This window comes from Symphalangus syndactylus, chromosome 14 (assembly GCF_028878055.3).
Source record: "Symphalangus syndactylus isolate Jambi chromosome 14, NHGRI_mSymSyn1-v2.1_pri, whole genome shotgun sequence".
Lineage (NCBI taxonomy): Eukaryota > Metazoa > Chordata > Mammalia > Primates > Hylobatidae > Symphalangus > Symphalangus syndactylus.
In genome coordinates this window covers 118,642,923-118,669,347 of record NC_072436.2, presented here as the reverse complement: position 1 = coordinate 118,669,347, position 26,425 = coordinate 118,642,923, and the positions used below count along the sequence as shown (strand labels likewise).

General features: G+C 48.4%; 1 protein-coding gene across 2 annotated transcripts in view; it reads right to left on the bottom strand.

The window, feature by feature from the left end:
* Positions 1-2,084: 2,084 nt before the first annotated feature.
* LUC7L (LUC7 like) overlaps positions 2,085-26,425 on the bottom strand; it is a 42,971-nt gene continuing 18,630 nt past the window's right edge. For both annotated transcript variants that reach the window (XM_055243093.2, XM_055243088.2), the window contains 7 exons: positions 22,078-22,188; positions 19,982-20,125; positions 12,413-12,589; positions 6,108-6,196; positions 3,630-3,659; positions 3,059-3,226; positions 2,085-2,429 (listed from right to left, as the gene is read on the bottom strand). In XM_055243093.2, the coding sequence (XP_055099068.1) occupies positions 2,288-2,429; positions 3,059-3,226; positions 3,630-3,659; positions 6,108-6,196; positions 12,413-12,589; positions 19,982-20,125; positions 22,078-22,188 (861 nt within the window). In that variant the 3' untranslated portion in view covers positions 2,085-2,287. The remainder of the gene's footprint in view (positions 2,430-3,058; positions 3,227-3,629; positions 3,660-6,107; positions 6,197-12,412; positions 12,590-19,981; positions 20,126-22,077; positions 22,189-26,425) is intronic.

Sequence of the window (26,425 nt, the reverse complement as noted above, 5' to 3'; positions counted from 1 at the left end):
CGGACACGGGAGGAATAGCGACACGGGAGGAATAGTGACACGGGAGGAATACGGACACGGGAGGAATAGCGACACGGGAGGAATAGTGACACGGGAGGAATACGGACACGGGAGGAATACGGACACGGGAGGAATACAGACACGGGAGGAATAGTGACACTGGAGGAATACGGACACGGGAGGAATAGCGACACCGGAGGAATACGGACACGGGAGGAATACGGACACGGGAGGAATACAGACATGGGAGGAACAGCGACACCGGAGGAATACGGACACAGGAGGAACAGCAACACGGGAGAAATATGGACAGAGAGGAATAGCGACACTGGAGGAATACGGACACGGGAGGAATAGCGACACGGGAGGAATACCAACATGGGTGATGCCTGCAAAGCACAGCATCAATCCCAAGTGACTCCTGTGCAGGGCGGCCCCTTCCACCGTCCTTTCCTTGGAGACAATTGGCTGGGCTAGACCAGTGTCACGGGCTGGCAGAGCAGCCCACCTACCCATCTGTCCTCCTGGAAGGGACAGCCTGTGGCAGGAGAGCTAGAGCAGGGCCACCAGCTACACTGTGATACCGGTGACGAAAAGACCCAGACCACAGCGCCTGTGTGTGCCCACTGAGCCAACCAGCTCAAGGGTGGCATCTGTACCTCTGCAGAAACACAGTGGATGAGGATGGCTGTGTGTTAACAATGTGAACCTCAGGAATTCCCTCCAAAAAATCTCCCACAGAGTGAAAAAGGGAAGGAGCTCCCATCATCTACACGTTAGCAGTTATCTTTTCAGAAGGGCTTCATTTTGGGTTTTTGGGGGGTTTTTTTGAGACAGAGTCTTGCTGTCGTCCAGGCTGGATGCAATCTTGGCTCACTGCAACCTCCGGCTCCCGGGTCCAAGCGATTCTCCTGTCTCAGCCTCCCAAGCAGCTGTGATTACAGGTGTCCACCACCACGCCCAGCTAATTTTTGTATGTTGGTAGAGACAGGGTTTCACCATGTTGGCCAGGCTGGTCTCGAACTCCTGACCTCAGGTTATCTGTCTCCCAAAGTGTTGGGATTACAAGCGTGAGCCACCGCGTCCCCCTTTATTTTGGTCTTAAAGTACCTGCCTGATGTACAGCAGGTACGTTAGAAAGAACTGAAAGGTGTTGGCGGGGTGCAGTGGCTCACGCCTGTCATCCCAGCACTGTGGGAGGCCGAGGCGGGTGGATCACGAGGTCAGGAGATCGAGACCAGCCTGGCTAATAAGGTGAAACCCCGTCTCTACTAAAAACACGAAAAATTAGCCGGGCGTGGTGGCAGGCACCTGTAGTCCCAGCTACTCGGGAGGCTGAGGCAGGAGAATGGCGTGAACCCGGGAGGCGGAGCTTGCAGTGAGCCGAGATTGCGCCACTGCACTCCAGCCTGGGCGACAGAGCAAGACTCCATCTCAAAAAAAAAAAAAAAAAAAAGAAAAAAAAAAAGAAAGAACGGAGAGGTGGGAAACATAATCAGCCCACATGGGACATGAGTCAAACCATCTTTTTTTTTTTTTTTTTTTTTTTTGAGACAGGGCTTTCTTGTCACCCAGGCTGGAGTGCAGTGGCGGAATCAAGGTTTGCCTCAGTCTCCTGAGCTCAACAGATCCTCCTGCCTCAGCCTTCCGAGTAGTAGCTGGGACTACAGGCATGTGTCACCATGCCCAGCCCCATAGGTCTTTGTTTTGTGCTAGTAACTTCAAAAGCGGACGTGCAGTGTAACTCACCTGAGTCCCAAGTTAAGGCTGTGGTAGCAGCTCACAGGACAGCTTTTCCTAAATAAATAAATGCAGAATGGGGACCCCTCCCTCCTCCCCATGGGAGATGGGCAGCTCAGACACTCAGAAGGTTGTGTGGGACCGAGCAAACAAACAGCCACGCACACCTGGGTCCTGTCAGTCAGGTGCAGGGGACAGGAAATGCCCTGCCATCTACTGGATGCCAGAAGACAAGACGTGGCCCACAAGTCACGGTTTCTGTGAGGTGATGGTGGCATTAGTACAGGGTCACAGTGAAAAGCCTCTAAGCAGAGGACAGCAGAAACCCCACCGCAGCCTCAGGAGGCAGTCATCAGATTTATTTATTCCTACTCAACATGACCCCAGAACACAGGAGCAACTCTGTACAATTCTAGAAACTCACAGCTAGCTCCAAAACAATAGAAATTTTAAACTACAAAAGATGAGTTGTATTCAGCAAATATAAAGGGTAATTTTAGACCGTGTGAACGTTTATCAGACTATTTACAGCACCCGGGAGACGGGTTCAGATCTCGCCGGCCTCCTTCTCTTCTGACCTCCGTGAAGCCATCTTCCCGTTGGAGCTCTCAAGCCTCCAGTCCGGGGGCCCTCGCTCGCTCCGCCCGCTCTCCCAGGACTCCTCTCTGGATGCCCGCTCTCTGGAGAACCTGGGAAATGGGAACCAGAGGCTCAGTGGAGGCTGCTGCCCCCCTTCTGCTGGCCGCTCAGGCACTGACAATGGACCCGCAGACCAGGCCAGGCAAGGCCCTACATCCCCTATACCCAGAAACCCCCCAGAGGCCAGCCAGACTTGCCCACCACATACGGAGTGTTAGCCATTAAAAAATAACCTTTGCAAAGATTTTTAATAAGGAGAGCCTTCACTGTAACATAAACAGTGCAAAGGAGAATACAACACTATATGCACAGAACACGACACTACGTAAAAACACAATGGAAAAAAAAATATCAAAAACAAAAACCAAAACAGAGGTAAGCAGGGCCTGGTCAGGACATACGTCTCAGCCACGTTGAGCATGGACGCGACAGTGCACAGGCCCCAGGACGCAGCCAGGGAACAGTGTACGTGCAGCCCCTGCAGCATCACCTGGCGCCGTGCGAGCTCCTCCACAGCCCTCTCCCCTCTTCCCAGACCTGAGTCCCGTTCACGACCCCAGCCCTACTGCTGAGTGCGAGCCCAGCCCCATCCCAACCAGACATGGCCCTCAGCAGACCCTGGGAACACAGAGAAGGGCTCACTCCTGGTTGCAGCTACCGAAGGAGTCAGAGTAGTTACTTGTATTTCGCACTCCGGTCCCGGGAAGCCCGACGATGTCCCCGGCTATGGCTCCGGGAACGGCTGCGGTGGCGCCGATGTCTATCTCGGGACCGGGACCGGGACAACTTCCGTCGCTCTCGGGAGGTAGATCTTGACCGCCTCCGACGCCGATCCCGGGAGCGTGACCTGAAAATTCAGAAGGTTCCAAGGCTGAGACTATACGGGTGCCAACACTACCAGGGCCCCACCCCTCAGCAGATTCTGCTCGCTGCTTTACTGACATTTTCCCCTTTACTCCCACAAATTTAGGTTTAAAATATTTCCATCAGTTCATCTCCAATGGGTAGGAGCTTTCCAATGAGGCCTCCTGAAAACATCTGGCCTGGATACTCCTGTCACCCTGCAGGCCCCGACCTTCCCTCTCATTAACACTGGGAACCCTCCACGGCACCAAGCAACCCCTTGCCCTGTGCCCTTCACAAGCCAGCCCCACCTGCCAGATAACATTTGTAAAGGCATAATCATTAAGAAAAATGCTTATGGGAAAAAAAATTTGACTGAGAACATTTTAATGGACCTGGAAACCTACCTCCTGCGATCTCTGGTTCTTGATCCCGACCTAAAAGGGGGAAAAAAAGATGAACGAGGCCAGGCATGATGGTTCACACCTGTAATCCTAGCACTTCGGGGAGGCCTAGGCGGGCAATCACCTGAGGTCACGAGTTGGAGACCAGTCTGGCCAACATGGTGAAACCTCGTCTCTACTGAAAACACAAAACCTGGCCAAGCGTGGTGGCAGGCGCCTGTATTCCCAGCTACTCAGGAGACTGAGGCAGGAGAATCACTTGAACCCAGGAGGCAGAGGTTGCAGTGAGCTGAGATTGTGCCATTGCACTCCAGCCTGGGCAACAAGAATAAAACTTTGTCTCAAAAAAAAAAAAAAAAAAAAAAAAAAAAGTGAATGACTTCCCGAAAGCACCTCTATTCCTCACCCTCTTGGGGGAGGACTCCAAATCTAAGAAGTGAGGCACTTCCCCCAAAGACCTGCTGTTTTCAAGCTGCCTGTATGTTCCCAGTTTGAATGAGAAGTGCCAATGCTCCCATCCCCACAGCCACTCTGTGGCAGTCACTCTGCGGCACACTCAGTGTCACCTGAGCCTCACAGACGGGCCCACATCCAAGCATCCCCACAGCCACTCTGTGACAGTCACTCTGTGGCACACTCAGTGTCACCTGAGCCTCACAGAGGGGGCCACATCCGAGCATCAGCGCAGCCCTGTAACATTACAAGGGCCGTGAAAAGTCTGTGCACACTGACTGTGCTGCACTCAAGTCCTGCAAATGATTCTCCAGTCTTTACAACAGACACCAGCACAGAATGTGTAGACAGCAAGTGGGGCATACCAAAAACACAGAAAAGTGAAAGCAAAGCCCTAAGTTCCAGACACAGGTGAGAGTCATCAGCTCATTCTGCCACACAACCAGAGGCTAAAAAAGGCAAACTATGAGGCCTCATTCTATGCCCATAAGCCATTACGGTCAAGTGGCCCCATGTACACCCACAACACGAATGGCCTAAACATGACAGTGCATGTAAAAATGTCCAACTCCATGCAAAAAATGGATTGTGTGTTTTGCTTAATATTTTTTTCTATACTGTTTAAGTTTCTGTACAATCAGAATCTCCTGCTGGATAATGAAAACAACAAACGGCCAGGTGCGGTGGCTCACGCCTGTAATCCCAGCACTTTGGGAGGCCAAGGCGGGCGGATCATGAGGTCAACAGATCGAGACCAGCCTGGCCAACATGGTGAAACCCTGTCTCTATTAAAAATACAAAAATTAGCTGAGTGTAGTCCACAGGCCTGTAGTCCCAGCTACTCGGGAGGCAGAGGCAGGAGACTCGCTTGAACCCAGGGGGTGGAGGCTGCAGTGAGCCGAGATCGCACCACTGCACTCCAGCCTGGTGACAGAGCGAGACCCTGTCTCAAAAACAAACACAATAAACATTCGCCCTGAGTTATGCACCGAGGAATTCTTTCAGGAAAAGTGGTTTGGGAACCTTCCTGGACAACGAGCTGTGTCCAGGAGGATGTGGTTACTTCTGGCTCCTATCTCTTCTTTGAACTCCAATCAGACTCAACAGCCCCACCTCAAGACGGCCTCTCAAGCTGAGAGTGGCCAGAGGCATCTTCTACTTCCCACCTCCTCCCACTCCAATACACCACACCCAGCCTTCCAACCTCACCAAGCAGCAACTCCAGGCCAGAAATTGGGAGACCAGCTTCACTTCCTCCTCTGCACACTTTACACTACCAGCAAATCCCATCAGTTCTATCCCAGAACTTTCCCGGACTCCTTCCGCCCCTTACCTGGCTTAAACTGCCACCTCCTCCATCTGGATTCTCCCACCTAGCTCCCCAAGGTCCTGCTGCTTCCACTCCAGCCCAGCACGCTTGCCAAAGGGGAGCAGGCATCACCCCTCCTCTGTAAACAGGTGTCCAATGGCCCCACAGCACTCAGTAAATAAACAGCAGTGCCCACACCCAGCCTCCAGCAGCTTGGATCCCTTACTTGACTGCCATGCACACACAGTCCTGCACTCGGCCGCGTTTTGTTTTGTTGGACTGAATATGCTGTTTACTTTTTTTTTTTTTTTTTTTGGTTGAGATGGAGTGTCTGTTGCCCAGGCTAGAGTGCAGTGGCATGATCTCGGCTCACTGCAACCTCTGCCTCCTGGGTTCAAGTGATTCTCCCACCTCAGCCTCCGAGTAGCTAGGATTACAGGCGCAGGCCAGCACGCCCAGCTAATTCCTGTATTTTTAGTAGAGACGAGGATTCACCATGTTGGCCAGGCTGGTCTCGAACCCATGACCCTCAAGTGATCTGCCCGCCTCAGCCTCCAAAAGTGATGGATTATAGGCGTGAGCTACCGGGCCTGGCCTTACTACTCTCTTTTATAATGGCCTATTGAGCAGGCCCTGACTATCCCAATCAACAGCAGAATGGACAGAGCAGGGAATGCCTGAGGCCGGGGAACCCCTCCAGTGCCAGCCCTCAGGCTCACCTCCTGCTCAGACGCTCCTCCCGTTCCCTCTCCTCTCTCCTCCTCAAGCGATCCTGATTTCTCTTCTCCTGCTTTTCAGCGACAGTTTTCTAAATAAATGAAACAAAAAATGACGGAAGAGCAAGTTACACAAACCAGAGTGTGAATGCTACTTAACAAATCACCTTTATATGAGCTCAGTATTGGTAATTTAAAAATTGAGCCGGGCGCGGTGGCTCACGCTTGTAATCCCAGCACTTTGGGAGGCTGAGGCGGGCGGATCACGAGGTCAGGAGATCGAGACCACGGTGAAACCCCGTCTCTACTAAAAATACAAAAAATTAGCCGGGCGTGGTGGCGGGCGCCTGTAGTCCCAGCTACTCGGAGAGGCTGAGGCAGGAGAATGGCGTGAACCCAGGAGGCGGAGCTTGCAGTGAGCCGAGATTGCGCCACTGCACTCCAGCCTGGGTGACAGAGCGAGACTCCGTCTCAAAAAAAAAAAAAAAATTGAAGAGACACTTTTAGGAACTGGGAACACTTCATTTTTTTTTTTTTTTTTTTTGAAACGGTGTCTCACTGTCACCAGGCTGGAGTGCAGTGGCGCGATCTCAGCTCACCGCAACTTCTGCCTCCCGAGTTCAACCGATTCTTCTGCCTCAGCCTCCCAAGTAGCTGGGATTACAGGCACACGCTACCACACCCAACTAATTTTTGTATTTTTAGTAGAGACGGGGTTTCACCGTGTTAGCCAGGATGGTCATGATCTCTTGACCCTGTGACCCGCCCGCCTCAGCCTCCCAAAGTGCTGGGATTACAGGCACGCGCCACCGGGCCTGGCCAACACATTCATTTTTAAAACTTCTTAATGAAGAAGATAACACATGAAAAAATGCTTTATCATTACATTTTTTTTTTCCTGAGACGGAGTCTTGCTCTGTTGCCCAAGCTGGAGTGCAGTGGCGTGATCTTCGCTGACTGAAGCCTCTGCCTCCCAGGTTCAAGCGATTCTTCTGCCTCAGCCTCCTGAGTAGCTGGGATTACAAGCACGCCAGCACGGCTGGCTAATTTTGGTATGTTTAGTAGAGACGGGGTTTCACCATGTTGGTCTGGCTGGTCTCAAACTCCTAACCTTGTGATCCGCCTGCCTCGGCCTCCCAAAGTGCTGCAACTACAGGCGTGAGGCACTGCACCCGGCCTCGTTTACATTTACTTCTTTTTTTTTTTTTTTTTTTTTTTTGAGACGGAGTCTCGCTCTGTCACCCAGGCTGGAGTGCAGTGGCGCAATCTCGGCTCACTGCAAGCTCCGCCTCCCAGGTTCACGCCATTATCCTGCCTCAGCCTCCCGAGTAGCTGGGACTACAGGTGCCCGCCACTACGCCCGGCTAATTTTTTGTATTTTTACTAGAGACAGAGTTTCACTGTGTTAGCCAGGATGGTCTCGATCTCCTGACCTCGTCATCCGCCTGCCTCAGCCTCCCACAGTGCTGGGATTATAGGCATGAGCCACCGTGCCTGGCCACTTTTTTTTTTTGAAACAGGGTCTTGCTCTGTCCACCCAGGCTGGATGGAGTGCAGTGGCACAATCACAGCTCACCGGAGCCTTGACCTCCCAGGCTCAAGCAAGCCTCTTTACCTCCACCTCCTGAGTAGCTGGGACTATAGGCATGTGCCACCATGGTGGACTAATCTTTAAACATTTTTTATAGAGATGGGATCTTGCTATGTTGCCCAGGCTGGTCTTGAACTCCTCAACTCAAGCAATACTCCTGCTTGGCCTCCCAGAGTGCTCGGGTTACAGGCCCGAACCACCCAGCCTATCATTAGAGTTTAACAATTTGGTAACAAACTGTCTATTCTAAGTGGTGCTATACTTCTAACTCACAGGGAATTGATCACATCGTTTCAAACCAACCCAGATAGCTAGGAGACTCTACAAACTTTATGGTAAAAAAGAACAGATGTATCTGATCAAACACATCTTGCTACTGGGAGCAGAATCCCTGCAGCCAAAAAGCAGCCCAACCTCAGGGTGCTGGGTGCTACGCTGGCTTTAGACCAAACTGAGTTAGAGGACAGCAGGGGAGGTGGACCACAAATCCTCTGCAACTGGCTTTCAACACAGGATGATGTGAATCATCAGGCTTGATTAAGAAAGCAATGTAAGGGGATGAGAAACCTCACCAATGAAAATATCATCAACACCAGCTGAGTGGAACAGCACCGAGCACCGTTCTGTGTACCCCCTACTCCCAATATCAACTCTAAGACATTTAATGCCCCTCATCTGTGTCAAGTGAAGCCCTGAGTGGGAGCAAGTCAGAGCCAGTAAGACAAAGAATCACTAGTCTTCTCCGTCCAGAGAGCCACGACGGCCTAAGGATAATCTTCCATACCCAGTGTGGATGAGAGCACACTCCCCACAAGGGCAGGGCAAGGATGACTGGCATCTCCAGCTCTACACCTTCACCCATGCTCATCCTGTGTCTGAAGCAGGGCACGCATGGATGGACACCTTTAAGGTTACATTTAAGGATGGCATTTAAGCCAGGTACGGTGGCTCACGCCATTTCAGCACTCTGGGAGGCTGAACTGGGAGGATCATGTGAGGCCAGGAGTTTGAGACCAGCCTGGGAAGCACAGTAAGACCTCCTATCTAAAAAAGAAAAAAAAATTAGCCAGATATGGTGGTGCATGCCTGTAGTCTCTGCTACTCAGGAGACTCAGGACACAGGATCACCTGAATGCAGGAGTTCCAGGTTACAGTGACAATAAGCTATCAGCTACCATCACATCACTACACTCCACCCTGGGTGCCAGAGGGAAACCCTGTCTCTGAAAAAAAAAAAAAAAAAAAAAAAACAAAAACAAAAAAACCTCTGTTGTCTAGGTTGCAGTGTAGTGGTGTGATCACAGTTCACTGCAGCCTTGAGCCCCAAGGTCCAAACAACCCTCTCACCTCAGCCTCCTGAGTAGCTGGAACTACAGGCACACACCACCATGCCTGGCTAATTTTTACATTTTTGGTAGACAGGGTCTCCTTATGTTGCCCACCCTGGTCTCAAACTCCTGGATTGAATCAATTCTCTTGTCTTGGCCTCCTAAAGATTGGAATTACAGGTGTGAGCCACCATATCCAGCCTCAAGGATGGCAATTTTTAAAAAAATTAAGGATTAGCCAGGTGCAGTGGCTCATGTGTAATCCCAGCACTTTGGGAGGCCGAGGCAGGTGGATACCTCTGGGACTACTGTGAGTGAAGCCTCCTCCAATTAGGACACATAACTCCCACTCTCCTTATCATTAAGAGGTGCACTTCCAAATACATTTTGCCCTGTTACTTTAATAATTATTTATCAAAGTCTGTAATACAAGTTGTATTGTTCTGGTCAACTCTATGCTGCAATGATAAAACAAGCTTTCTAACCAAGTTAATGCTTCTTAAGGTAGAAAGGAAAAACATTTCACAATATTCACATTTCTAATGCAGAGATACACATTAAGGAAATAAAAGATTGCAGATATTAAAAAAAAAAAATACTACATCAGGGCCAAGCACTGTGGCCCATGCCTGTAATCCCAGCACTTTGGGAGGCCAAGACAGGTGGATTACCTGAGCTCAGGAGTTCGAGATCAGCCTGGGCAACATGGCGAAACCCCACCTCTACTAAAAACACAAAAATGAGGCAGGCGTGGTGGCACGTACCTATAGTACCAGCTACTTGGGGGGCTGAGGCAGGAGAATCTCTTGAACCTGGGAGGTGGAGGTTACAGTGAGCTAAGATCGTAACACTGCACTCCAGCCTGGGTGACAGAGCAAGATCCTGCCTCAAAAAAAAAAAAAAAAAAAAAAAAAAACTACAGTAGGACAAAATTCTGGGATGTGAAATGAAAATATAATGTAAAGGAGAAATGGGAAAGTAACATTTCCAGCGGCTAAGAAACAATTTTTTCTTTTTAAGACAAAGTCTCACTCTGTTGACCAGGCTAGAGTGCAGGGGCTCGATTTCAGCTCACTGCAACCTCTGCCTCCCGGGTTCAAGAGATTCTCCTGCCTCAGCCTGCGAAGTAGATGGGAATACAAATGTGCACCACCACGCCCGGATAATTTTTGTGTTTTCAGTAGAGACAGGGTTTTGCTATGTTTGCCAGGCTGGTCTCGAACTCCTGACTTAAGTGATCCGCCCTCCTCAGCCTCCCAAAGTGCTGAGATTACAGGTGTGAGCCACCGCGCCTGGCCAAAAGCAAATTTTTAATGGAATGGTAAATGCATACTAAACTGTAATTTATAATTCTATTGGATATATAGATACTTTTACGTCTTTTTTTTTTTTTTTTTTTTTGAGACACAGTCTCACTCTGTCGCCCAAGCTGAAGTGCAGTGGCGCAATCTCGGCTCAGTGCAAGCTCCGCCTCCCGGGTTGACACCATTCTCCTGCCTCAGCCTCCCGAGTAGCTGGGACTACAGGTACCTGCCACCACGCTCGGCTAATTTTTGTATTTTTAGTAGAGACAGGGTTTCACCTTGTTAGCCAGGACGGTCTCAATCTCCTGACCCCGTGATCTGCCCACCTTGGCCTCCCGAAGTGCTGGGATTACAGGCTGAGCCACCGCGCCCAGCCTTCTTTTCTTTTTTTGAGACGGAGTCTTGCTCTGTCTCCCAGGCTGGAGTGCAGTGGCGCGATTTCAGCTCACTGCTACCTCTGCCTCCCAGGTCAAGCAATTCTCCTGCCTCAGCCTCCGGAGTAGCCGGGATTACAGGCGTGAGCCACTGCGCCCAGCCTCACTTTTACTTCTTTCATACCTATAAACTTATAAAGAAAAATTCCAACTTCAAAATATGACAGAGTACATTGCTTTTCAAAATTCTCTCGGGAACACGGAAGCAAAATGTTTCAAGACCAGTGGCCAAGAATAACCTCACTGCTGCATCAGCTCCCATCACAGTCCCAGGTTCACACAATCACCTATGGGACCCTCCTGAGGTGCACAGCCCTGCCATATGCCGCCTGAGTGAGCAGCTCCTTCCTGGGGCACACAAGGCCCTCAGCTGTGGTCACTGCAGCATTCTGCAGTCAGCGACATGTCTGTCCCTCCACTACATTTCAGGTATACAGGGGGAGGCTGGTTAATTTCCCACCATCCTATCCTGAGGTACCTAGTATGAGGTAAGGGGGGCTCCATCAGTGTGAAGGGAGACAGTTCAAAGTAGTGGAAATACGTCCAACCTTCCTTCTTAGCATTCCGTACTTAAAGTTTGTAAATGTCGGTCCGGTGCGGTGGCTCACGCCTGTGGTCCCAGCACTTTGGGAGGCTAAGGCGGGCGGATCACGAGGTCAGGAGATGGAGACCATCCTAGCTAACATGATGAAGCCCCACCTCTACTAAAAATACAACAACAACAACAACAATTAGCCAGGCATGGTGGTGGGCACCTGTAGTCCCAGCTACTCTGGAGGCTGAGGCAGGAAAATGGTGTGCATCTAGGAGGCGGAGCTTGCAGTGAGCCGAGATGGCACCACTGCACTCCAGCCTGGGTGACAGAGCGAGACTCCGTCTCAAAAAAAAAAAAAAAGTTTTTAAATGTCTTAGAGCCTTGAAGAAGGAACAGAGGTTATCTCTGGGCCGGGATGGTACAATGCTACCAGAAAAACCCCATCCTCACCCCGCCTTTCTGAGGTGGCTCACAGGCAAGGAGCCAGGATATGTGACATTCTATCTTGACCAGAGATTCTTTCTCATCTCCTAACAGAAGTTATTTCAGAGATACACAACGAGCGGTATGTATCCTGGGAATAGGCTCTGCCATTTTCTCCCCTTAACAACAGGGTCCAAAATAAATCTCCAAGGCTCCTTTGGACTCTGAGCTATCATGTCTCTCGTGTGAACCCAAGTGATGAAATCTGAGTATTTCACTATAAAACTCAACTTCTTAGAGATCAGAAGTTTTTTTTTTTTTTTTTTTTTTTTTTTGAGATGCAGTCTCACTCTATTGCCCAGGCTGGAGTGCAATGGCATGATCTCGGCTCACTGCAACCTCTGCCTCCCGGGTTTAAGCAATTCTCCTGCCCCAGCCTCCCGAGTGGCTGAGACTACAGGCTCACGCCAACACACCTGGCTAATTTTTTGGTAGAGACGGCGTTTCACCATGTTGGTCAGGCTGGTCTCGAACTCCTGACCTCAGGTGATCCGCCCGCCTTGGCCTCCCAAAGTGCTGGGATTACAGGCATGAGCCACTGCGCCCGGCCAAAATACAAGGTTTTTAAAAATTAAAGAAATGTGAAAAACACCCCAAGACAACTCAGCTTTCTCCAGAAACAGATGAACGTACCCTCAACTGATCAAGCTTCTCTCGGATCTGAATGAACCCCAAGTGTAACTTGCCGCCGAAGTGGTCTGCCAGGCGACGGTCGTTGTCATGGAGACCAAGGTAGGCTGAACAGACCTCACAGACACGCAGCTTTTGCTGCTGAAAACTGGATGCAGGCATGGAATTTCTGTATTCTTCCTGGAGAAGGAAAATGGAAAAATAAAAGTGAGGTATACAGAACTGCCACCACAAATTCAATTTCTTTTTTTTTGTTTTGTTTTTTTTTTTTTTGAGACGGAGTCTCGCTCTGTCACCCAGGCTGGAGTGCAGTGGCGCAATCTTGGCTCACTGCAAGTCCCGCCTCCCGGGTTCACGCCATTCTCCTGCCACAGCCTCTCCGAGTAGCTGGGACTACAGGCACCCGCCACCACACCCGGCTAATTTTTTGTATTTTTAGTAGAGACAGGGTTTCACCATGGTCTCGATCTCCTGTCCTCGTGATCCACCCGCCTCGGCCTCCCAAAGTGCTGGGATTACAAGCGTGAGCCACCGCGCCCAGCCCACAAATTCAATTTCTAAAATGAAAATATTTGATAAGATGACAGGTGACTTTTAAGCAAATATTAAAAAAACACAAACAAAACTTGAGATATTTATAACCAATGCAATTTTCACTGTTTATTTAAGAAATGCGGCCAGGCACGGTCCCAGCACTTTGCAAGGCCGGGGCGGACAGATCATGAGGTCAAGAGATCAAGACCAGGCCGGGCGCGGTGGCTCACGCCTGCAATCCCAGCACTTTGGGAGGCTGAGGCGGGCAGATCACCTGAGGTCCGGAGCTCGAGACCAGCCTGACCGACATGGAGAAACCCCGTCTCTATTAAAAATACAAAATTAGCCGGGTGTGGTGGTGCATGCCTGTAATCCCAGCTATTCCAGAGGCTGAGGCAGGAGAATGGCTTGAACCCGGGAGGGCGGAGGTTGCTGTGAGCTGAGATCACGCAGGCAACAAGAGCAAAACCCTGTCTCAAAAAAAAAAAAAAAAAAAGAGAGAGATCAAGACCATCCTGGCCAACTTTGTGAAACCCTGTCTCTACTAAAAATACAAAAATCAGCTGGGTGTGGGGGCACATGCCTGTAGTCCCACCTACTCAGGACGCTGCGTCAGGAGAATCACTCGAACCTGGGAAGCGGAGGTTGCAGTGAGCCAAAACCGTGCCACTGCACCCCAGCCTGGCAAGAGAGCGAGACTCAGTCTAAAAAAAAAAAAAAAAATGCACTAACAGGCTAGGCTCAGTGGCTCATGCCTGTATCCCAGCACTCCGAGAGGCCAAGGCAGACAGATCACTTGAGGCTAGGAGTTCAAGACAAGCCTGGCCAACATAGCAAAACCCTGTCTTTACTAAAAATACAAAAATTGGCCAGGCACGGTGACTCATGCCTGTAATCCCAGCACTTTGGGAGGCCGAGGAGGGCGGATCACGAGGTCACGAGATCGCGACCATCCTGGCTAACACGGTGAAACCCATCTCTACTAAAAAATAGAAAAAATTAGCCGGGCGTGGTGGCGGGCGCCTGTAGTCCCAGCTACTCGGGAGGCTGAGGCAGGAGAACGGTGTAAACGCGAGAGGCAGAGCTTGCAGTGAGCCAAGATCGTGCCACTGAGTGACAGCGCGAGACTCCGTCTCAAAAAACAAACAAACAAAAAAAAAAAAAACAAAAATTAGCCAGGCATGGTGGCAGGCATCTGTAATTCCAGCTACTGGGGAGGCCAAGGCACGAATTGCTTAAGCCCAGGAGGTGGAGGTTGCAGTGAGCTGAGATCACGCCACTGCATTCCAACCTGGAGGACAGAGGAAAACTCCAAAAAGAAAAAAAAAAATTGTATTCCAGGCCTGGTGCAGTTACTCACACCTATAATCTCAGCACTTTAGGAGAGTGAAGCAGGAGGACCACTTGGGCCCAGGAGATTGAGATCATCCTGACCAACACAGCAAGACTCAGTCTCTAAAAATAAAAAAATAATTAGCCCGATGTCGTGGCATGCGCCTATAGTCCCACCTACTCAAGAGACTGATTCGAGAAGACTGCTTGAGACCAGGAGGTCGAAGGGGCAGTGACCTGTGATTGCGCCACTGTACTTCAGCCTGGGCGACGCTGGCTGACAGCAGGACCCTCCAATATTAAAAAAATAGGCTGGGCACAGTGGCTCACGCCTGTAATCCCAGCACTTTGGGAGGCCAAGGCAGGTGGATCACAAGGTCAGGAGTCCGAGATGGTGAAACCCGATCTCCATTAAAAATACAGGCTCACGCTTGTAATCCCAGCACTTTGGGAAGCCGAGGCGGGCGGATCACGAGGTCAGGAGATCGAGACCACAGTGAAACCCCGTCTCTCCTAAAAATACAAAAAAAATTAGCCGGGCGTGGTGGTGGGCGCCTGTAGTCCCAGCTACTCGGAGAGGCTGAGGCGGGAGAATGGCGTGAACCCAGCAGGCGGAGCTTGCAATGAGTCGAGATTGTGCCACTGCACTCCAGCCTGGGCGACAGAGCGAGACTCTGTCTCAAAAAAAAAAAAAAACCAAAAAAACAAAAAAATTAGCCAGGCGTGGTGGCTGGCACCTGTAATCCCAGCTACTTGGGAGGCTGAGTCTGAGAATTACTTGAGCCGGGAGTCAGAGGATGCAGTGATGCAGTGAGCCAAGATCACGCCACAGCAATCCAGCCCGGGTGACAGAGCGAGACTCTGTCTGAAAAAAAAAAGAAAAAAGTAGACAAGGAAATAGCAAGAACTTGAATTTCCATTATAGTATGCTACACAACTAAAAACAAAAAAACAAAAAAACACCTTAAGCAAAAACAATATAATATTGTGGTACACAAATATTCATAACATTACTCTGTCCCCTTCTATAGTTTTGAAACCTTAAATGCCACCCTCTAACATCTTTCAAAATAAACTCTGATTATGTTGAGTAAAAAAAGTCAGTCCCAAAAGGTTACCTACTGGATGATTCCATTTACATAACTTTATTTTTTATTTTTTTTTGAGATGGAGTCTCGCTCTGTCACCCAGGCTGGAGTGCAGTGGCACGATCTCAGCTCACTACAAGCTCTGCCTTCTGGGTCCACACCATTCTCCTGCCTCAGCCTCCTCAGTAGCTGGGACTACAGGCACACGCCGCCACGCCCGAATAATTTTTTGTATTTTTAGTAGAGACGGGGTATCACCATGTTATCCAGGACGGTCTCCATCTCCTGACCTTGTGATCCACCGGCCTCGGCCTCCCAAAGTGATGGGATTACAGGTGTGAGCCACTGCGCCTGGCTTTTACTTTTTTTTTTTTTGAGACAGAGTCTTGCTCTGTCACCCAGGTTGGAGTGCAATGGCGCAATCTCTACTCGCTGCAACCTCCACCAGGTTCAAGCGATTCTCCTACTTCAGCCTCCCAAATAGATGGGATTACAGGTGCCCACCACCACGCCTGGCCAATTTTTGTATTTTTAGTAGAAATGGGGTTTCACCAAGTTGGCCAGACTGGTCTTGAACTCCTGACCTCAAGTGATGCACCTACCTTGGCTTCCCAAAGTGCTGGGATTACAGACATGAGCAACCGTGCCTGGCCAAATTTTTAACTTCTTTGTAAAGATGGGGTATCCCTATGTTGCCCAGGCTGGTCTCAAACTCCTGGACTCAAGCAATCCTCCTGCCTCAACCTTCCAAAGTGTTGAGATTACAGGCATGAGCCACCACACCCACTCTCCATAAGCTTTTACTCTGGGCAGAAGGCAGCAAAAGGGGAGTCAGCGTATCACATGGCAACAGAAGGAGTGAGACAGAGAGGAGGACCTAGGCTCCTTTAACCGATCAGCTCTGAGGTGAACTCATTATCCCAGGGAGGGCACCAAGCCATCGATGAGGGAACCACGCCCATGACCCAAATACCTCCCACTAGACCCCACCTCCAATACTGGAGGTCACATTCCAACATGAGATTTGGACGTGCCACACATCCAAACTATATCAAGTGTTATTTTTTATCTTTTATACTGTATTTTTACTGTACCTTTTCTATGTTTACACACACAAATATTTAGGGGCCCACTGTGTTGCAACTGCTTACAGTATTCAGCACAGTAACATGCTGTGTAGGTGTGGATCCCAGGAGCAATGGGCTCTACCATACAGCCCACATGGCTATACCATCCAGGTAAGCACACTCTATAATGTTCTCACAGTGATGAACATGTAACGCACTTCTCAGAATATTTAATCCTTGTCATTAAGAAAGATATGACTGTGCTAATATCAGAAATTAAAGACAGGACATCATTACGGATCCACGCACTTTATAGGAATAACATAACTCTTAAAAACAATAACAACTCTATGCCCACAAAAGCGATAAACTAGATGAAATGGACCAATCCCTTGAAAGACAGCCAGGAGCAGTGGCTCACGCCTGTAATCCCAGCACTTTGACAGGCTGAGGCAGGTGGATCACTTGAGGTCAGGAGTTTGAGACCAGCCTGACCAACACGGTGAAACCCCGTCTTCTCTACTAAAAATACAAAAATTAGCTGGGCATGGTGGCGGGAACCTGTAATCTCAGCTGCTCAGGAGGCTGAGGCAGGATAATCACTTGAACCCAGGAGTTGGAGGTTGCAGCGAGCCATCACACCACCACACTCCAGCCTGGGCAACAGAGAGAGACTCCGCGTCAAAAAAATAATAATAATGTTGAAAGACACAATCTGCCAAAACTCACACAAGAAGAAACAGATGATCTGAATGGATCTGTATATTAATAACCTTCCAAAACAGAAAGCATCAGGTCCAGATGGGTTTACTGGTGAATTCTACCAAAGCATTAGGGAGGAAATCATGCCAATTCTCTACAATCGCTTTCAGAAAATAGAAGCAGAGAGAATATTTCCTAACTCCTTCTATGGGGACATTACCATAATACCAAAACCAGATGAAGGTATTACAAGAGGCCAGGCATCATGGTGGCTCATGCCTCTAATCCCAGCACTTTGGGAAGCAGAGCTGGGCAGATCGCTTGAGCCAAGGATTTCAAGACCAGCCTTGACAACATGGCGAAACACAGTCTCTCCAAAAAGTACAAAAAATTAGCTGGGCTTGGTGGCATGCGCCTTCAGTCCTAGCTATTTGAAAGGCTGAGGCGGGAGGATCAAATGAGCCCAGGAGATCAAACCTTCAGTGAGCCAAGATCATGCCACTGCACTCCATCTCAGGGCGGGAGGCGGGGTGGAGGCAGGGAGGGCTGGGTGTGGTGGCTCACACCTGTAATCCCAGCACTTTGGGAGGCCAAGGTGGGCGGATCATGAGGTCAGGAGATCGAGGCCATCCTGGCTAACACGGTTAAATCGCATCTCTACTAAAAACACAAAAAACTAGCCAGGTATGGTGGCACATGCCTATAGTCTCAGCTACTCAGGAGGCTGAGGCTGGAGAATCGCTTGAACCCGGGAGGCGGAGGTTGCAGTGAGCCGAGATCACGCCACTGCACTCCAGCCTGGGCGAATGAATGAGACTCCATCTCAAAAAAAACACAAAAACAAAAACCAAAAAACAAATGACCAATTATACCAGCACCCACAAGAATGAAATATTTAGGTAGAAATCTAACAAAACATGTATAAGATCTTCAGTATGAGGAAAATTACAAGACTCATAAAAGGTATCAAATGCCCTGGCGAAGTGGCTCACGCCTGTGATCCCAGCACTTTGGGAGGCCAAGGCAGATGGATCACCTAAGGTCAGAAGTTCGAGACCAGCTTGGCCAACATGGTGAAACCCCATCCCTACTAGAAATGCAAAAACAAAACAAAAACAAAAACAAAAATTAGCCATGGGCCAAGCATGGTGGCTCACTCCTGTAATCCCGGCACTTTGGGAGGCCGAGGCAGGTGGACCACGAGGTCAAGAGATCGAGACCATCCTGGCTAACATGGTGAAACCCGTCTCTACTGAAAATACAAAAAAATTAGCCAGGCGTGGTGGTGGGCGCCTGTAGTCCCAGCTACTCTGGAGGCTGAGGAAGAAGAATGGTGTGAACCCAGGAGGTGGAGCTTGCAGTGAGCTGAGATCGTGCCACTGCACTCCAGCCTGGGGGACAGAGCTAGACTCCATCTCAAAAAAAAAAAAAAAAAAAAAAAGAGAGAAAATAATAAGGAAGAGAAAATAAAATACATTTATAGTACTGTGCTGTAATGATCAATTCTGTATGTTTACACTGCTCATTTATAAGATGAATTGTCTGTCTGAAATGGTAGCAATTGCAGCTGCAGACCTCAATCTTATGTATATATCAAGCAACTCAACTTTTTCTTGTAATATCATGATTGTTCTTGCCTTCTTGGGAGCATTTTCAGCATCACTAGTGGCATATGGGTCCTATGGCATTACTCAAAGTTTATGGTACCACAGTGAACACAATGGAAAACGCCTAGGAACCCTGTGAGCTCGCTTTTTACTGCAGTAGGAATGTACTGGAGAGATGAACTGCTCCTTTGGAGATGATGAGTGTCACATGGTGTTTCAAGGGGATACTCACAACCCTTGAGCTCCACACAATGGCAACAGGAAGTGGCATGAATTATTACACCAGTACGGTACCTATTACAGTTATTCTTAGGCAGCCCTGATTTAATACTTCATCTCTGCACTACGTTTGTTTACATCTCTCGACGGCAAATGGTGTCATGTATGGTCTGTAAGCGTTTGCATGTAGCCTTTTCTTTTTCAGAGACAGGGTCTTGCTATGTTGTCCAGGCTGGACTCCAAAACCCCTAGGATTAAGGGATCCTCTCATCTCAGCCTCCCCAACAGCTGAGACTAAAGCCAAGAGCCGCCACAGCTGGCCATATGCTTAAGTTTTGACAAATGTTACCTTTTCATAATAGATTTGTGTATATTTTATGGCAGTAAATAAAAGACTAGTATCCACATACATTTTATATATTCATGACATATCTAACATTTTCTACAGACTCTGGGTGATAATGACGAGCCAATGTAGACCCACTGACTGGGCAGATGCTAGGAATGGAGGAGGCTGTCTGAGGAGGGGGTACACGGAGAATCTCTGTACTTTCCTCTCAATTTAGCTAAGAAGCTAAAACTGCTTGAAAAAAGAAAGTTTATAAATTTTTTTTTTTTTTTTTTTTTGAGACGGAGTCTCGCTCTGTCACCCAGGCTGGAGTTCAGTGGCGCGATCTCGGCTCACTGCAAGCTCCACCTCCTGGGTTCACACCATTCTCCTGCCTCAGCCTCCAGAGTAGCTGGGACTACAGGCGCCTGGCGCCATGCCCGGCTAATTTTTTTGTATTTTTAGTAGAGACGGGGATTCACTGTGTTAGCCAGGATGGTCTTATCTCCTGACCTCATGATCCACCCACCTCGGCCTCCCAAAGTGCTGGGATTACAGGCATGAACCACTGTGCTGGGCACAAAGTTTACAAATTTTTTAAAAAATGGGAGCAAGCATGGGCTAAATTAATTCAAATGGTCAACTCTGCCAAATTACCAAGATTTCTCTTGCCCTAAGACATTTCTCTCACCAACCTCAGCTTCTTTTTTCTTCGCACGAACTTTTTCCACTTCCATAAGAATCTTCTGGGATTCATCCACATTACCTTCAGCCCCTAGCTGTTCGGCTTTAGCAAGGAGTTTTCCTATTTCTTCATTTAACTCATGTACTTTTTCTGCCTGTGAGGAGAAAGAATGAGGTAAGCAGACATCTAAAAACGAAAGAGAATGCAAAGGCAACAAGGGTTTCTCCTGCTCCATTTCCAGCCTGTTCTACTGAAAATAAGCGGAAGAGCTACAGATCCACACTTAACAGTGAAGGCATCCTTCCTGCCAGCATTGAGACTGTAACCACAAACGAATCCTGTGTTCCAATGAAACCAGTAGCACCTTTGTCACTTCCAACATGGTTCCAAGGATCATCACAGATTGGTCATTGTCTAGGCTGTCTCTCTTTATGACTTTTTCTTCTGTGTATGGGTAATAAAATGTCTAGGTTTAAATGTACAGATTTAAGCTATAAGCCAAATACCTAATTACTAGGATTTACCTTCTGAAACAAAACAGCACTTTTGGTCAAATTAGCAACTGCGTAAATCCTAAGAAATGCTTTCACAACACTGAAAAGAAAAAAACAAGGAGAGACTTAGCCCCACTGAAGAGAAAAACAGAAGAGTGATGTAAATGGCACTCAGTCTAATTCCATATAAATCTACCTCCTTTTTCATTCTATGATATGGATGTACCACTTTTCATTCTATGATATGGATGTACCATAGTATGACCATTTCCTTACCAATTCTTTCCAGTTTTATGTGGAAATATTAAAGTCTAAAACAACATGCAGAGGCTGGGCATGCTGGCTCACACCTGTAATCCCAGCACTTCGGGGGCACAAGGCGGGAGGATCGCTTAAGCCCAAGAGTTCCAGGCCAGCCTGGGCAACAGACTCCATCTTTATTTAAAAAAAAAAAAAAAAAGATGGCTGGGCGCAATGGCTCATGCCTGTAATCCCAGCACTTTGGGAAAATGAGACGGGGGGATCGAGACTATCTTGACTAACACGGTGAAACCCCATCTGTACTAAAAATACAAAAAATTAGCTGGGCATGGTGGCGGGAGCTGTAGTCCCAGCTACTCGGGATGCTAAGGCAGGAGAATGGCGTAAACCCGGGAGGCGGAGCTTGCAGTGAGTCGAGATCACGCCACTGCCCTCCAGCCTGGGCGACTGAGCAAGACTCTGTCTCTTAAAAAAAAAAACAAACCGACAATAATTTTTTTTTTCTTTTGAGGCAGGGTCTCACTCTGTTATCCAAGCTGAAGCAAAGTAGCATGATCATAGCTCATTGAAGCCTCAGTCTCCCCACGCTCAAGTGATCCTCCCACCTCAGCCTCCTGAGGAACTGGGATACGCATGTGCACCACCAAGCCTGGCTAATATATGTATTTTTTGTAGAGATGGGGTTTCTTCATGTCACTCAGGCTGGTCTAAAACTCCTGGGCTCAAGCAGTCTGCCCCCACCTTGGTGTCCCAAAGTGCTAGGACTACAAGCATAAGCCACCAAACTCAGCAAAGAATGCATTAAAATTAAATAATAATAATAATAAACCATGTACAGAGGACGAAAATGGACAGAATAAAAAGACAGAGGTAGCAGCTCCTGAGGGATGAGAATTCAATGACACATGAACGCTTGATCACAGCCCTCTATCCTTAACTGGAGTAAGGCAGAGAGTACTGTCCACACAATCAGTGCTGAGGGTGAGTTAATAGCTAATGACAAAGCTGGGCGCGGTGGCTCATGTCTGTAATCCCAGCACTTTGGGAGGCTGAGGTGGGCAGATCACAAGGTCAGGAGATCGAGACCATCCTGGCTAACACGGTGAAACCATGTCTCTACTAAAAATACAAAAAATTAGCTGGGCGTGGTGGCCGACGTCTGTAGTCCCAGCTACTCGGAAGGCTGAGGCAGGAGAATGTCGTGAACCTGGGAGGCAGAGCTTGCACTGAGCCGAGATCGCGCCACTGCACTCCAGCCTGGGTGACAGAGGGAGACTCCATCTCAAAAAAAAGCTATTGACAAGCCAGTATTTTCAAGAACACACCAGACAGCAAAGCCACGCAAGCATACCTTTGCAGAAACTTCCGCACTGATTTCCTCCTGTGTTTCTGCCAGCCGCTTCTTGGCGAGCTCAGTTCTCCGATCACATTCCGCAATAAAGGACTCCAAGTGATCCATTGCCTAGCACGGGAAAAGCAGAGCGCTACAATCAATTCTGTGTAAAAGCGTAAAGTCTTAGAACCCATTTGCTTGATAGGAAATACACTCCTAGGTTCGTTTCTTTAAAGCCTGTCGATTCAAGGGGAAGATCTTAAACTACACTACCACTAACACATTCATATTGCATTAAATCAAGGGGATCTGTTAAACAGAATGATTGTTTGGAAGCATGGTCTTCTCATTTGATTTACTTATTTCCAAAATTTGTAAAAGGACCTCCAACCCTCAATAACATTACAAAGAAATTCCGAGGAAAATTAAAACCCTTGGCAGCAATTCATAGAGTTCTCGGAGGGACAGAAGAGGTTGAGCGTAGACTCGCTCTGGAGCCCTCTTCTGGGGAGTTGTGAGAGATGCACATGATGTACTCACTGGTCTTTGTGAGCCACGTAAACATTATTCCCTCATGTTCTGAGGGTAGGGTCCCCCCTTTCACCTCAAAAGCAAAACAATAGAACAAATATTACTGAGAGCTATGAGTACATTTCGTTATTGCCTACTGTCTAAAGTAGCAGGAAAAACTGGTTGCTATTTACCCAAAGAGATAAAGGAAAAGAAGCCGTAGACGTCTAATTGCTTACTCTGAAAAGGGTGGTGGGAAACATTAAGAGAACTGTCATATACTAAGGTTAATTCACCATAACTAGGCAAAGGCTAACGTAATTTCAGATAAAAATAGAGACAGGAATGGGGGCAGTGGCTCACACTTGTAATCCCAGCACTTTGGGAGGCCAAGGTGGGCGGATCATCTGAGGTCAGGAGTTCAAGACCAGTCTGGCCAACATGGTCTCTAATAAAAATACAAAAATTAGTCGGGCATGTAGCGGGTGCCTGTAATCCCAGCTACTCAGGAGGCTGAGGCAGGAGAATCGCATGAGCCTGGGAGGCAGAAGTTGTAGTGAACCGAGACTGGACCACTGCACTCCAGCCTAGGCAACAGAGCAAAACTCCGTATCAAAACAAAAACAAAAACAACAACAAAAAAAGGCAGGGCCCAGTGGCTCACACCTGTAATCCCAGCACTTTGGGAGGCCGAGGCGGGATGATCCATGAGGTCAGAGGTTCGAAACCAGCTTTGCCGATATGGTGAAGCCCTATCTCTACTAAAAATATAAAAACTAGCTGGACGTGGTGGCATGCACCTGTAGTCCCAGCTACTGGGGAGGCTGAGGCAGAAGAATCACTTGAATCTGGCAGGCAGAGGTTGCAGTGAGTCGAGATGGCACCACTGCACTCCAGCCTGGGCAATAGCAAGGTTCCATCTCAAAAAAAAAAAATAAAAAAATAAAATAAATAAAATAAATAAATAAATAAAAAATAGGGCATCACTTTTCCAACTGTCAGCCAGTGACCAGTAGTAAGAAATACTAACATTAAACCATGAGTCAGCTTGCTAATGTCAGCATCATGATAAACGTAAATAAGTTTGTTTTGCAATGATGACAGGTTTAGATGGCATGATCTTTTACCAAAAACTAAATTTTAGGTGGAGATGAGAAGGCAGATGACAGGAAAACACTAAGGGGTGATAATCTCTGTCACCGCTTCTAAAACGGACAGGAGACAGTAGGTCAGCTGTAATAAACTGCTCCACAATGGATTACACGGACACTGGAGAAGATGATGATCTTCTCTAGAAATCTTCAATATTTTTTTCAAAAACATGCATACTTGGGAGTAGGTCAAGATAGGAAAGAAGCTCCAAGTCTCCTGGTGCCCAGTCTCCCAAGAAGCTGGAGGAAGCAGAGGCAGCATCACTGATGAAGGCTGACTCCCAGATATCAGTCCATAATTTTGGAATTCAAAAACTGCCTCTTGGCCAGGTGCAGTAGCTCACGCCTGTAATCCCAGCACTTTGGGAGGCCAAGGCGGGTGGATCACATGAGGTCAGGAGTTCAAGACCAGCTTGACCAACATGAAGAAACCCCATCTCTACTAAAAATACAAAATTAACCGTGAGTGGTGGCGCATGCCTGTAATCTCAGCTACTTGGGAGGCTGAGGCAGGAGAATCGTTTGAACCTGGGAGGCGGAGGTTGCAGGGAGCCAAGATCACACCACTGCACTCCAGCCTGGGCGACAGAGCAAGACTGGCTCAAACAGAAAAAAACAACTATAAATGGTAACTTCACAACAGAGAACAAGCCAACCAAGAGCTGCCAAGTTCTTTGAAAGGTGGCTTTCTGTTCTACTGCCCTCTCCATTCAAAGTGTTTCTCAACTTTAGCCTGTTTCTTAAAAGAGCAGATTTAAATGATAAAAAAAGACATTCGATTCCAAAAACTAAGTCCTAATCACAACCTACCACCTACTAGAAAGTCACCCAACCTCTCTACCTCTGAGCGGTGTTATGAAACATAAGCCCTAAAAGCACCTGAGCACAGACAGCACCAGCACAAAGGCCCGTGCCCTGACAGTATGGCAAAACTGGGCAATATCAGCACATCATCTCCACTGAGGAGCCTGTCCCTCCACACATGGACTGCCTGGTGCTGTTCCCAGCTCTCCCGGCCCAGCGGCAATGACACAGGCCGGTGGTCACTGAGCCTAAGAAAAGCCCATGCTGTCAGCCAGAACTGTCACAGCAGACAGGTGCCCTTGTGCTGCGCTGGGCACGTGCGCTAAACACCTCAAAAGAGCTGCAGAGGGGCTGGGCGCAGTGGCTCACGCCTGTAATCCTAACACTTTGGGAGGCTGAGGCGGTTGGATCACCTGAGGTCAGGAGTTTCAGACCAGCCTGACCAACATGGAGAAACCCCATCTCTACCAAAAATACAAAATTAGCCGGGCGTGGTGGTGCACGTCTGTAATCCCAGCCACTCAGGAGGCTGAGGCAGGAGAATCACTTGAACCCGGGAGGCGGAGGTTGCGGTGAGCTGAGATCATGCCATTGCACTCCAACCTGGGCAACAAGAGCGAAATTCCGTCTCAAAAAAAACAGCCGCAGAGGAGCTCGTCGGGTCTCCACTGCATGGATATGAAAGTAAAGTACAGCTACCAAACCACTAAGTAAGCAATGGAGTCAGGATCCAAGGACCCTTGTGGTCTGGCTCCAAAGACCTGCACTTTATCCTCACAAATCTGGGGCAGCCATCATCAGCCCGGTTTATAGATGAAAAAAAGAAGGTGAAATAGCTTGCCCAGGGTCACATGGGGACTCTAACTCAAGACACCTGACCTAGAAAAATGTAACTCTTACACTGGACATCTGCAAGACAGGAAAACTACATACAATCAGAACTGGTCTCATGTGGTATATTAAAAACAGCTTTGAAATGAGCCCATATATGTTGTTTGGAAAACTTTTCAAAACATCACATGGCCAAACATGGCGGTAAAGATTAATTACACTTTTGATGAATTACAAAGACACATTCATTACATTTTCAACATGTGAACACTAAAGAAATACACATTTTTTTTTTTTTTCCCCGAGAGGATCTTGCTCCGTCACCCAGGCTAGAATACAGTGGTACAATCACGGCTCACTTTAGCCTTGACCTCTCAGGTTCAAACCATCCTTTCACCTCAGCCTCCAAAGCAGGTAGGACTATGGGAACACGTCACTATACCCAGCTAAAATTTCTGATTTTGTAGAGACTTTGCCCAGGCTGGTCTCGAACTCCTGGGCTCAAGCAATTTTCCGGCCTCCGCCTCCCACTAAAGTACTGGGATTACAGCTGTGAGCGCACACCTGGCCATCTGTGACTTTTTCAGAGCTTAATTTAATATGATTAATATTGCTGTTTGACAGTTTACAAGTTGAGAAACTTAGTTTATAGACTGCCTTTTAACAAATATAGCACACATCCTTTCTTAGGCAACTCCTGGATAAAACAAATCAAGGCCTGGGTCTGTTGTGTCAGGCTGAGGCTGACTCAGGCTGGAAGGAGCCAATGATGAGGAGAGGAAGGGCATCTTCTCCCAGGTAAAACAACTGAGTACTGGGGGGATCCCGGGTAGAAATGTGCCAGGAGTTCCATCCATCAAGCTTAAGGTGATGGTCCAGGCAGAAAATAAAGGCCCACAGTTGTCTTTTCTTTTTGGAAGGGGACGGGGAGACACAGCGTCATCTTGTCACCCACGCTGGAGTGCAGAGGCAACATCTGAGCTCACTGCAACCTCCGCCTCCCAGGCTCAAGCAATTCCCCTGCCTCAGCCTCCCGAGTAGCTAGGATTGCAGGCGCACGCCACCACACC